This window comes from Centroberyx affinis, unplaced genomic scaffold (assembly GCF_046629955.1).
Source record: "Centroberyx affinis isolate AG114_WGS23_722 - 3 ecotype Tasmania unplaced genomic scaffold, CSIRO-AGI_Caff_v1 ptg000548l_1, whole genome shotgun sequence".
Classification (NCBI taxonomy): Eukaryota; Metazoa; Chordata; class Actinopteri; order Beryciformes; family Berycidae; genus Centroberyx; species Centroberyx affinis.
Window position 1 is genome coordinate 67,893 of NW_027279193.1, and position 13,907 is coordinate 81,799.

At 45.2% G+C, this 13,907-nt stretch overlaps 1 protein-coding gene across 1 annotated transcript in view; it reads right to left on the reverse strand.

The window, feature by feature from the left end:
- cdk6 (cyclin dependent kinase 6) overlaps positions 1-13,907 on the reverse strand; it is a 33,644-nt gene extending 19,737 nt beyond the window's left edge. The window contains exons 1-4 of the mRNA XM_071517996.1: positions 13,450-13,907; positions 12,255-12,602; positions 7,868-8,003; positions 2,702-2,869 (exon numbers count right to left, since the gene is read on the reverse strand). Coding sequence (XP_071374097.1) covers positions 2,702-2,869; positions 7,868-8,003; positions 12,255-12,478 — 528 coding nt within the window. The 5' untranslated portion in view covers positions 12,479-12,602; positions 13,450-13,907. The remainder of the gene's footprint in view (positions 1-2,701; positions 2,870-7,867; positions 8,004-12,254; positions 12,603-13,449) is intronic.

A 13,907-nucleotide genomic window follows, 5' to 3' on the forward strand; every position in this document is an offset into this window, starting at 1 on the left:
AATATTTGCTTTTATTAGCAAGAGGAAATACTGAATGGATGAATGGAGTGTGTGTGTGTGTGTGTGTGTGTTTGTGTGTGTGTTGGAGGGACTGATAGGGGGATTCCAGACACAGGAACATTCATCTGGAACCGAAGATCTCGTGCTCACATTGCAGCACTCCGCTCCAACACACACACACACACACACACACACACACACACACACACACACACACACAGACACACATACGCACACACACCTCTTCTTCTTGTGGCCCAATCAGTATAACCAAGGAAGGAAATGAGTGTGTATGTGCAAACATGTGCATGTGTGTGCCTGTATGTGTGTGTGTGCATGTGTGTGTGTGTGTGCATGTGCGTGTGTTAGGGGGATTCAATATCTCTCACTCAGACCTAAAGGTGAATTCCCAGGTAAGAAGTCTGTCTCCTAGAAGAAGTGTCCCCTCCTCGTTATATAAGAAGTGAAACATTGTTTACTCTAAGACAACAACTCCAAAGAAACCACACACACACACACACACACACACATATACACTGAATATTGTGTAACACCATGTAAATTGGATGGGTTAGGTACCTCTTCCTCTTAAGAGTTAGCTAACTCTTTGTGTAATCGCCGATCATAATCATAAAATATACAAATTAAATGAGAAGGAAACTTTGAAATATTGACTTATTTGAGTCGTAAAAGACATTCTTAACAGGTGTAGAGAGAATTGGAAGTTTAGGGTCTAGGGTACCAATCAAAAACTGCATACAGAGATGCTGTTTGTAGTATACAGTATGTAGTGAAGCTGTCATACATCTGTTTGGTCCAGGAACCCCAGAGGTCCTTGATAAGGATCCCAGGAAACCCCAGGTACAGTGAAAAACACTTTGATCACTGAATTCACTAAATGGGGAAAAATGTATCGGGAGAACATTCACATCACATGTCTCCATAGCTCTAAATAGTAGCGTAGTATCTGTAATAAATCAAATTCAAAATGTCAGCTGCTTGGGGTCCTGTCTCATATAGTGGTCCCGAGGCCCAGTCGATGCTAAATGGGGATCCCCAGTCAAATGCATAATGTATCTGTGGGTCACTGTCATGAAAACATTTGAGAACCTATGATATATATACAAAACATTGTCAAAACTGTTTGGACCAGCGAGAGTCTAGAGGTTAGATGAGCAGGCTTCGCTGGTTTGAATTCCTGGAACAACAAGGGACATGTGGGTAGGGAATGTGGATGAGCTCTCCCCTCACTCAGCAACTACCATGAGCTGCCTTTGAGCAAGGCACGTAATGCCCCAACTGCTTCAGAGGAGCTGCTCATTGGCCAACAGTAGGAGACTGTTGTACTGAGCTGCTCCCAGGGATGAATGAGTGTAACTGTGTCAATGTGAAGCAGATCAGACGACTTTCTCTGGATAAATAAAGGGTTTTTTTTTTTAAAACCTGTCGGCAGTGCTCCTTTTTACTATGCATACGCTTGTACTGAGCTACTGTTGCTGGCTACCTTAATCTTAAAAGTCTCATCTCTCCCTAATTCAGGCTCTTCCAAAGACTCCTTTCAGTCTCTCTCTCTCTATTTTATCTGGTCATCAGAGCCCAGAGCTCAACAGTTGGACATCAAAGGGCCGACAGCGGGAAGGGAGGGGTGTCTGTCTCTTTCTGTCCATTTCTGCGACAGCCACTGAGGGATTCCTGAGACTGGCCACGGGGGCCCTTGGCTCTCACTTTACACAGAGAAGCCCTATCGTTTGGCCCGGCGCTGCCAGGCTACCCGCTGCTGCCCTGTAAGTGCCTGCTACATCACATTAGCAGCTTTTCATCTGTGTCTCTGGAGACGGGAGGGTGGTGTGGGGCGGCGTGTCTGTGTGTGTGTGTCCATCACAAACCCTTGATGAGAATGACGGAGTGCGAGCCGGACTAGCTCACAAGCATACACTCGCACAAAGCAAATGCACATGCAAGTACATACACAGACACATACACACTCACAGTCACGCACACTGCTTCATCTGGCGATCTTTTACCCAGGATCCATTACTGAGTACGCATTCTAGGTCAGTTATACATACTTGTGTGAAACAAGAGACCATCAATCGATAGTGGAGTTGAAAATGAAAGTGTGGTCTAGAGAGAGAGCAAGAGAAAACGAAAGGATGAGATCAGGATTGTGGAGGAAGCGCCTGGAGCGAGCCTTTTGTCCCTGCTGAAAGGATTTATTGTATTTGGAGGAGACTGAGGGGTGATAAGGCCATATAAAAAGATTCTTTACATTGAAGAAGAACCTCAGTACATCGCTACACTATTTGCTGCTAGTGTCTATGGCTAGTATAAAGGAGCAGTCAGACTAAGTTAGAGTAGAACAGAATAGAATAGAACTTCATTGTTTAGCCAAATCTGAAGAAGTGGCTTTCCAGGCCAGAAGTATGCTGGCATGGTGCCAGGTTTGGAATATTATGTTTCAACAGTGTGACAGGGACGCAGAAGGCACACTTGATGTTCATCAAGGTAGACCAATATATTAGATAATGTGATATTCCCCTATCCAAGACAATCTTTGTCTACAACCCAGTTAAAATGTCTTGTGACCCACTTTTGGGTCCCCACCCATCAGTTGAGAAGCACTCGTTTTGAGTCAGTCTCTCTACAGTGAGCTGGCCTTGGATCAGTCCTACTGGGCTCAGTAATGTGAACAGCTACTCACCACAGAGGTGAGCGCCATCTGGAAGCTGTAGATGCGGGCCAGACCGAAGTCGGCCAGTTTGATCTGTCCTCCGCTGGTGACCAGGATATTCTGGGGCTTCAGGTCACGGTGAACCACGCGGTGCGAGTGCAGGAAGTCCAGCCCCTGGAGCAGCTGGTACATCATATCCTGTAGGGAAACACAATGCCAGCGGCAGCAGCTTAGTGTCAGTAAGAGACACAGAGGTGGATGCTCAAAAACACATCAAGGACGTGACATTAACACAATGAAACGGAAAGGAATATAAACCAAGTTTTAAACCAAAAATTTAATTTTTAATATGTGGAACTGAATGTGTTTGTTTCCTAAATGGTTAAACAGGTTGCCCTTGTAAAATATTCAAATACAGATAGGCTTTATGTGGAACTGAATGTGTTTGTTTCCTAAATGATTAAACAGGTTGCCCTTGTAAAATATTCAAATACAGATAGGCTTCATGACCTCCCACCTCTACAGTAACATTTGCATTCATTCCTCTGTCAAACCAAGCCACAACAGGCCCGAACGGAAAGCTGAATGACAAGTCCCTGGAGTGAAAAGTGAAGTGAAATGGCATTGTGGTACGGAGGGAGTTAACTAGAGGAGGCCTGTGTCTTTTCTAGTCGACTGTGGCAGATGTTTGATAACTGACGGAGAGAGAGAGAGAGAGAGAGAGAGAGAGAGAGACAGACAGAGAGAGAAATGATAGAGGGGGAGAGAGGCCCCATTCTGTAGAAGCATGGCTCTCTGTTTCTCAGCAGCTGTCTTGCTATAGCTAATTGGAGCTCCCACTCTTTCTATGCCCAAGAGCTGACCTCAGAAATGGGCATAGGCATTGTATCCATGACACACTAGCCATAGTAAACTGGAGTGAACTGGAATGAACTATGCCAGCCCAGCTCAGACTTGTTCTTTTCAAACTCACTAACTCTCAAGCAGGTCCAGCACCTGTAAACAAATAGCGAGTCGTTGTAAGGGATTCAGGACAACTCGGCTTGGCACAAGAATAAAAGGGTAGAGCGAGTTCACCTTAAGGCCTTGCGATGGATGAGATAAAGAAATAGAGAGTTGGGGTGGGTGCGCTTAAATGAAAGTCTCAACGATCATTTCCTCTGTTAGAAAACCACCCAAGAACTCAACTGGTGGCAGTGGTGATAGTGGTAGTGGGGGCAACATGGAGATAGGGAGAGAGATGTGGACAGATTAGAGGAGAGACCGGGAAGACAGAGCATGGGAGGAAGGGTGTGTGTGTGTGTGTGTGTGTGTGTGTGTGTGTGTGCTGGGGAGCGGCAGAGACACACAAAGAGAGAAAACTCGGGAGAAAGACATACAAACACTGAAAGAGACATAGAGCACCCTCACAGTTGAGACATAAATTGCCCTGATGCTGGGGTGGTGTGGTGCATCCTAGCCCATATACCCCCTACACACACACACACACACACACTCCCCCCCTACACACACCCCAAAACCCTCCGCCAAGACCTCACAAGTGACATGGACCTGAGCCCGCAGCTCCATTCACTGGCCTACCAGCTGGTGAGTGATTCAAAGAGCTGAAACAAGGGGTCTGCACACTCAAGCAGAAAACATTAGCAAACGGCGCGGGCCTGGCCGCTGTGCTGGCCATAGGGGAGGAGACAGGGCGCCCCCGCAGAATACTGCAGAGGTGGGGAGTGGTGTGTGTGTGTGTGTGTGTGTGTGTGTGTGTGTGTGTCCACGCATTGAGTGCATTGTGTTCCCCTGGGTCTATGTTCATGTCAATATGTGTGTATCTACATCAATATTTGTGTGGACGCACCTCAGCATGTGTATGGCTGTGTCAATGTGTTAGTGTGATTGTGTGTGTGTGTGTGTGTGTGTGTATGTGTGCCCTCCGACCAAGGGCAGGCAGGGTGCGTAAACAGACCTTCCTTTCTACATCTCCATCCAGCCATGACCTAGCTAGCAGGCCAGCAGACAGACAGGGCGATAGGAGAGAAGCAGGCAGTTGGTTATTGTGTGTGTGTGTGTGTGTGTGTGTGTGTGTGGAGGGGGGGGGGGGGGGTTGGGGGGGGCTGACACAATAGCATCTCCCCCATCAGTTCCTCTCTGCTTTAAATAGCCATTTCACTGTGCTTCCTTTCAGCAGCATTTCCTACTAAACACTAATTATCTCAGAAGTGTGACTCTTGGACAAACACACAAACAATCTTGCCCCCCTTGGCCTGAGCACAATCTTCTCTGCTGTATCAATTACCCTCACAACTGACTGACTAATGATGGATATTTCAACTGTGTTAAAGAACATAACTTGGCCCATTTCCACAATGATCCATTTTATAGGGGAACCGTAGATGGAGAAATGAAAATGGCCAACCTAATACTGCCACATGGCATTCAAGACCACATGTGGCACAGAGTGCAAGAGTCTGACACAAACTTGATACCAGCACAACGAGAGCCAAAAGAGTTGCTCAACGCGCAACTGTCTTCAGCTGGCATCACTTCAACCAAAAACCCCAGAAACGACTTGGCTGGGAGGAAACAAAATCACACAAAAAAGCAACTGATCTGACCCCAAAAAAGCAGGACGACCGGGAAAAAAGTAGTCAGCCCACTGCAAGACGCAGTCAAAACATGGCTTTCCGAGTGCGCCTCCTTTTCTAATGCAAATGTACCAGAGGCGGCCATATTGTTTATTGTAGCTAGGCACAATGTGGGACATCTGCCGGTTAGCGTTAGTGTAATTCCCTCCCCATGCTTCATTAACCTCCCCCTTTATGGGCCCAGAGAATGGAGTTGTGGAAGCTTGGAGGATGGCGGTGGAGGAGGGTGGGTGAGACCCAAGCGCTGGCCCGGCTGAGGAGCGCTGAGGCTGGGGCAGCCCAGCCGCTTGATGTCCTTCCAGCTCATTTGATTCCTGGAGGAGGGCCTCTTTCATCAATGACCATGTGGTGGGTCTTGAGTCTGAGTAAGGCTGAGTGGGTGGTGGCGGGTGGGGGACTGAAGTGGACAGGCTGGCTCAGGGTGGGGTGTCTGGGGGGGTGGGTTTGGGGAGTGGTAGGTCTGGGCTTGATTGGAGCAAGGTGGGGCCGCTTGGCTGGGGTTGAATGTTTTGGCCTGGTTTGTGGTAAACACAGTTTCACATATTAAAGGGTGACACATGGGGAAGGGTTTTATCAGGTGGGTATGGGTGTGTTAATTTTGGAATGGCTGGACTGTGTTGGGGTGTAGTTGGGTGGGGCTCGGGGGGTTAAAGGGTAGATGGCCGGGTGGGGATCCACAATCTGGTGTCATCTGGTCTAGGCGAGTGTAAATGAAGTTGTTGGAGCGGGGGTGGGGGCAAGAAGGGGTTACAAGGGGGCACTTTGTGGGTTACTGTGCAGTGTCCACTGTCCTGGAAATAAAAGGGGATGGTGCCTGTGTCATCTTGTCGGCCCATCGTTATCCCTTTGTCCCCACATGGCTCCAGCCGTATGGATGATAGGAGAGAGCAAGGGAGGGAGGAGTGCAGAGACTTACACCAACTCAACAAGTGGGGGACTCTTTAGGGATCTTGTGTTGGAATGGATGGAGCATCAATGAAATATGAATGAGCTGAAATTTGAGTGGTTTATGAACAAGTGTACTTGTAAATGGAGAAAACAACTAACAGCTACTTAATGGCTATGTATCAATTTTCAGTGGTCTAAGAAGAAATAATGGATAAATCACTTATTGAAGCCAGACAATGACATAACACAATCATCACAGCATAGAGATACCCACAGAAACTATACATTACTACTTATCAGCCTCAGCAAAAAAACTAAACCCTGGGAAAGCCTCAGGTGGGATCTACCTGACTCGTCTATGCTTGCACAGCATCCCACCAACATTAGAGCTCTACCAAAACTTTCACACATAAACTCGGCCCTGAGGTGAGAAACAACAGTGACACTAGCTTCTATAACTTCTCTGTTTCCAATTTGACACTTTAAACTCTGGGCCCCGCCTCCAAAAATAGAGATATACTTCTGTAATATTTGACATGATACATCCACAGACCCTGGGGTGAAATATGATAAAAGAGATTTGTAACAGAGGTGTGTGTGGGAAAAATTGAAATAAAAAGAGAATGAGTGACAGAGGAAAGGAGCAGGTGACATGTCAATTTCCGACCTTTTAGGCAATGTGTAAGTGGAAACCCGAAGCTGGATTTGCTTAATGCATTGGAGAAATTGATAGTGGTGATGAACTATGCGGACTTTGAATGTGTTGTACCCTTAAGGACATTCAAGATTACAGAAAAAGAATGGTGCGTGGAAAGGATGTCTTCTATCAATTTGCTATACACTTGCTAAGTACAAATAATTACAATCCCATTAAATATTTTTGCTTTTAAATCCTCCAGTGATTTTTAAAATGTAGTTTCAAAATTTCACACACACAAGCATATGTGCACACACACATGCTTTCTCTGTCTCTCATCAGCAATACAGTGTAAACTGGGAGAGAGAGGGCAGAGTGAAAATAGAGAAGGCAGGGAGCCTCTAATTTGGAGCCCATCTGCCACATGTGCTGCCCTTAAAAACGCCCCGGCACCTCTGATGTTGGAGGGAACTGCACTCCATCCTCTGTCTCTGGCCAAGAATACTCCCTCAGTACTATAGGACAAGGTCCTGGTCACACAATATTCAATCCATACAGGACTAGCCAATAGCGTTCTTCATATTTCAAAAGTAATATTACAAATTAACCTCTGATATGTGTCGAAATTTGTCAAGGACTGGAATACTGCTCCTTTATGCTCTACAAGTGAAGTAAACAAGACACACATCTGCAGTATAAAGAGTTGGCAGCTAGCACTAACTCTGGCATAGCCACTCGCACTGACTATTGAAGGCTCCCATTCACAACAGAAAGTGCTTTTCCATCTCCAACACTTCTAGATAACAAGGCAACAGTAAAGATGTCACCCCGCATGAATGATGAACTCCCCCTTTGGGTCGATCAGTGCAATAAAAAAACCAAAACAGAATGGAGCAATGAGATGCGTCATTCTCCCAAGTTTGGCCAAAACCTTATCAGTGGTGTAGTCGATATTATGCGTGACGGACGGACCGGACCGGGCCGATCCATAGTCCCTGCCCCGATTTCATCACGGAGGACAACAACAGTAGTTACCTTGATGGTTTCAGGTGGTACTCCGGGGTCAGGGGCCTTCTCCAGGTAGGTGGTCAGGTCCTGGTCCACGTGCTCAAAGACCAGGGTGAGTTTGGTCTCACGGTCAGTCCGAGACACTGTACACACATCGAACAACCTGGAATGAGAAGAATAGGGGATATAGAGGGGATCAATATGTTTGATTCCATGGGCAAAATGATGAGACAGCTTCAGCACAGCCCCTTAGAGCACAGTGTGATCAGTTAGATAACCAACTAGTCAACTATCAACCTCTAGAAAGTAATTAGGTTCACAGTGACTACATTATATTAATTGCTGATTAATGATTAATAATTTACATTATGTACAAAAATAGAAACAAAAACAGTTTGGGTGGAGTGTGACTTTCAAGATATCCAGACTACATGAAGCCACCAGATCTGGGTCAAACAGGACTTGCAAATATTTCAATGTATTTGTTTTAACTGCATGGAGTACCCAGTGGGTGGGATTTACAGTATCAGGATAATTCAGACAGGGCCAGACAATTATTCTAAATTGATTTTCAAATATGTTCCTGTGATTATCTAAACCTTCTGGCACTCATTGTATTGTTGCATGTGGCAAACTCCATCTACTGCATGTGGTACTTCAAGCAGATTAAAACAAACGCCAAGAAGTGTTTGCAAAAACAACTTAACCCAGGTCTTAAGGCCACTATGTTAACAGAAACTCCTGCATTTCCTACCTAATCTATTTAGAAGGATCTAGATTCAGTTAGGGAAGAGGAATTCACAGTGTCAGATAACTGTTTTCTGACAGTTTGCCATGCCTTGGGTAGTGGAGCTCTCTTGGTTCAATACAAGGGCTTTCATGTTTCATGTTTGTGACTGATCAAGATTTTGGCAACACACAGTCTCCATATTCCTGTTGCCTATCAGCTCTGTTAAAAATAAGTGGAATGAATCCTCCCGCAAAACCCAAACAGTTGAGAGTTGAACACCTCTGCTTTATGGGTGGTTGGAAACTGATTATCCTTATTATTATGGGACCTGAACTCGAACTTGAGTCTGGACTCTCAGTATTTTCATGTTACAGAAGGCTTACTGTAAGATACTGTACATGTTTGGTGGCCAGAATTGTCATATGTGCAGTACAACCTGATAACACTGGTTAGAAAAACTCCATTACTTCCATGCAAAGCTCTTGCAGATTTAAGACCATCAAGCCCCAAACACCAACGTTTACGGTTGTGTTTCACTAGGCAACAAACTAAGGCCAGGAATCCAGATTATGTCGGCAGACCTGCCAAGGCAGGCTTTGGTGAAAAGCTGAAAAAAAAGCTATCCAGTATGTCCCCTTCAAAGAGCTGGGGACCACAACCAGCATTCCTCCACCAGCACCATGACAACTCCTGATGCTCCATGGTAACCAGAGCAGGGCTCGTCTGTCGCTGGTGCAGAGGCAGCATCTCTCATCACGGCAACCGAGCATACGAAAGGAGCCGGGATAGATTTCCATCAAAGACATGACTGTGGCGTGCTCCAGTGGCACAATGAGAGCCAATGAGGTCCGTTTCCTACAGAGCTTTAATGAGTCAAGATTGATGGAGGGCACCATGTCTTGTCATTGGTAAATTCAGCCTCCAAAGCTTAGATTGATTGAGAAGAGATATGAAACCTAAGATGCTAAATTTATGATAAATGCTATAAATATTTTATTGATGGCGCATGGTACTCAATGCCAAATCAACATTTGAAACAACTTTCAATGCATACATATGTGCCATTGTAACTCAAACAAAACTAGCTAATCTACATAAACTGTTATAAATTAAAGCATGGAAAGAAACGACTTAATCCCTCAGGAAACGATTTGATTCCTCTCCAACGAAGCATCATGCATCAGCGCCAACACCCTTGTAATCAGTGGACTTGGAAATCCTGGAGTCAGTGCAGCGAGTGAGAGGAGATTCTTTCAAGGTATTATTACTGCGTATGATGTCAGAGAATAGACGGCGCCCTCCTCTTGAAGCGCTGGGGTTAAACGCTCCTCACGGCCTGATTGTTGGGCTACAATGGGGGCTCTCAGCAGACACTGAACATATGGAATGAATAATGGGCCTCATTACAAACATCCAGGGGTTGCCTGGAGTAACACAGAAGGCCCACAATGCACCCTTCCTGGCCTGAGCTGCTTGGCCATGCCGTTTGGCTTAACTGGAGAGTAGCGGGGTTGCTGTGATGGTTGTAAGGTTGTAAGGATGGTTGATGGTTTGTGCTCATGAAACAATTTCATTGCTATAAATGCTACTGCATTCTACCCTAAACTAGTGTTTTCACAGTGGTGTACAAAGTGTATTTATTCACCAAATGAGCTTATTTCAACTTGAAAGCCTGCTCACATATTCCATCTTCCAACGGGAACAAAAACCATTGTGATCCCATTAAGAGAAAACCATAACCATTATCCTCTATTATTCATTGATACATTGGGGAATTATTGTTAGAGGCACAAGGGCACCAGCCATGCTTTTGAAACATCCATTTAGAACTTCCCCTTTAATCCCAAAGCACTCAATATTCCATAATAAAACAAGTACCAAGGTCAGACCTTGAGTAGTGCCGACATGACGCAGTATCTGACAACTAAACTGACCTCTTAAAGTGAACAATTCATTCTAAAACTGAAAGAAAATGCCCTCTGTATGTGTGTGTGTGTGTGTGTGTGTGTGTGCGCATGTGCACGCACACGCACGCACATGAATGTGGGTGTGTATTCATTATTTCTGCAGGGAGAGGTCAACTATACAAACTTAGAATGGCTATATGTATATAGTGAATTTCAAAAATTTTCCATCAGGACATTTCTGAAGCTGGTTGTCCATGGTGAGCACAGCTATGGTCAACACAATATCAAAATGATAATGATTATTCCATTGATAAACTAATGTAGATGTAGAGATCTTGCAGCATGGTGGCCTAATCATTAGAGACAGTCTTTTAACAGAAAGGTCACAGGTTTGATGTATTCCCAGCCAATGTGTTTCCATCAATAGTCATATGTCCTGTCAAAGCCGAGCAAGACACTGACCGCCTGCTCACTCATTCTACGTTGTTCTGGATAAGAGTCGGCTAAATGCCTAAAATGTAAAACATAAGTCTGCATCGTAAATATCGTAAAGAAGAGGCGGGGTTTCACCTTACACGGGCAGCTTACAATTTACGGCAACAGACAGAATGAAAATGGATAAAGTACCAGTAAAGGTAAAGGTTGGTAGTAGTTGTTACTCTGATTATAAAGCGTCAATATGGAGCACATTGCAATTACAATTTCCCATTTGGCAGACGTTTTTATCCAAAGCGCAGTGCATAGAGGCAATGCATAGAGTGCATAGAGGCAGATAAAGAGGTTGTCTTTAGCCTTTTCTTAAAGATTGAGAGGGACTCTGCGGATTGAATGGAGTTTGGTAACTCGTTCCACCACAGAGGAACCACAGAAGAGAAGTCTGGCTAGAGACTTAGGGCCTTGTTGTGGTGGCAGCACCAGGTGCCGTTCCTTGGCAGAGCATAGTGGGCGGGAGGGAGCGTACACCTGAATGGGGGAGTTCAGGTAGGTCGGAGCCATTTTGGTTGCTGCTTTGTAGGCGAGCATCAAGGACTTGAACTTGATGCGGGCAGCAACTGGGAGCCAGTGGAGGGATATGAACAGCGGAGTGACATGTGCTCTATTGGGCTGGTTGAAGACCAGACGCGCCGTCGCGTTCTGGATCATCTGCAGAGGTTTAAGCGTTCATGCGGGGAGCCCTGCCAGTAAGGAGTTGCAGTAGTCAAGGCGTGATATTATAAGCGCCTGTACTAAGAGTTGTGCTGCATGCTCAGACAGGTAGGGTCTGATCTTCCTGATGTTGTACAGGGCAAATCGGCATGACCGAGCAACAGAAGCCACATGCTCCTGTTGGTCATCAATCATGACACCCAAGTTTCTGGCAGACTTTGCGGGAATGAGCTGAGCTGATTCGAGCTGGACACTGATCTGTTTGGCTGTGTTGTGGGAGTTTCTGTAAAGTGCACATGGTTGTACCTTAGTAGTACTGGACATATAGTGGCAACTACTGCAGATGGTCGTTATGCATGACACGCTTTTTCAAATTATCAGCAGAAAAGACAGTTGAAGCAGGCTTTACCTACAAAAAAAGTGGAATAGTATGAGCGCACCCTAAAGGTCACATGAGGCAACATGTGGGCCACCATAAGCCATCAAAAATGAAATAGGCCATAAAATAGCCTACAGCGTGTGTGTATGAGAGAGAGAGAGAGAGAGATAATACACAAACGTACACACAATACACAACCTTACACAGACACACACACACACAATAGGCTGCCCACCTCTCCCCCTCACTTACCTGACAACATTGGGGTGCTCGAAGGCTTCCAGCTGCCTCAGTACCGCCACCTCCCGGATGGTGGAGAGAGGCATCCCCTCTTCCTCCGTCTGGACCCGAACTCTTTTTAGGGCTACAAAGCGTCCCCCGTTGTTCAAATCTCTCGCCTTGTACACTTTCCCGTAAGCGCCTTCTCCAATCTCGGCCACAGGTTCATACTGAGTACCAATACTTTCTTTGTCCATTTTTGCAGATGTGTTGTTTTTTTTCCTCTCTTGTTGAAAATATTACGGGGAATCCCGGCGAGGGTGACGAACCAGAGTTTCTCACAAAGGCATATTCACAGAAAAGAGTTGGCACATGCAATGCCTAGATAACAGGGAGACAGAGATGGAGGAAGTCACCATCTTTGTCAGTTTTGGTCAAACTGAGCTCCAGGTATGCAATAACAGGACTGTCATCATGTTTTATTCCGACTATCAACACAAGAGCCCCGTTGCGTCCCAACTTCCACTCCTCCTCCTATTACGCATAGAAACTCGTCCTCCTACCTCTAACACACAATAATGCAAAATAAATCAAAATAATCCTATTTAACCTCTTTTTAAGATAGCATTGCAGTGCATAAATTGTCCTCTGCATTCATGAATTCATTCCACATACAATGTTATTCAACTTATGTTCATGCGGGCTTATCCTACCCTAAAGTTGAGGAAATTATACAAGAGAATTTAAGGAGAACATACAAAAACAGAACACAAACTCACTCCAACTTTGTTTCAGTAAGCAAAATGAAATGGCAGAACTACTTTCTCTGTCCTCTTTTATCAAAGTTTCTGTTTGAGGCGACACAAACTTGCCGAGCACGTGGCTGTCTACTGATTGCATTGTCTGAACTTCCTACAGCAACAGTCCATTTAAACCACTTTAACGCTCACTTTTCAACCCTGAAACCACTATAACGTGTAAAACAATGCAGTAGCAATGTTATAAAGACGTTTTCTTGAGTTTAGTTAACCTCCCTTAATTTTTTCTAATTTAATTGTGCGTGCACTCAAATGATAATAAAAAAATCTAACTAGTCTGGGAATTGCTAATTTCACTATTTAGGATGCAATGGAATTGTAAAACAACGCTAAGCTATTCATGCTAGCATCGTAAAAACATTTTTACTATCAAATTCAGCATAAAATATCCCCCCGTTTTTAGTGTTTACCTTGTTTTATGTTGTCAATAAAATGTCGTAACGTCGGCATGTCCGATAAAATGCTGAGGAGGCATTGGTGTCTTGGGTAAAATGTTAAAATAAACTCCTGCATCAAACACATCCCTGTCCACTGTCCTCCATGCGGGGGCCACACAGGTAGTTGGACGGTGCAGGCTCTAACCCCCCATCCCTCAGACTGCACCAGCCCGGGCAGAGACACTCAAACAGGGGGGCGTACAAAAACTTCTCTCTCTCACACACACACACACAGACACACACTCTCTCTCTCTCTCACTGCAACTTTTTTTTGAGGGGGGGTTGTTGGGGGTGGAGATGGAAGAGGGGGTCATAGGACAAAGGCAAACGCGTGATATACCCCTCCAAAACCACGCTCTTCTTTGGGTTTTCTTCTTTCTTTCTTCTTCTCTTTTTTTCCATATATCCCCGGATAGGCCTATGCAACTGCA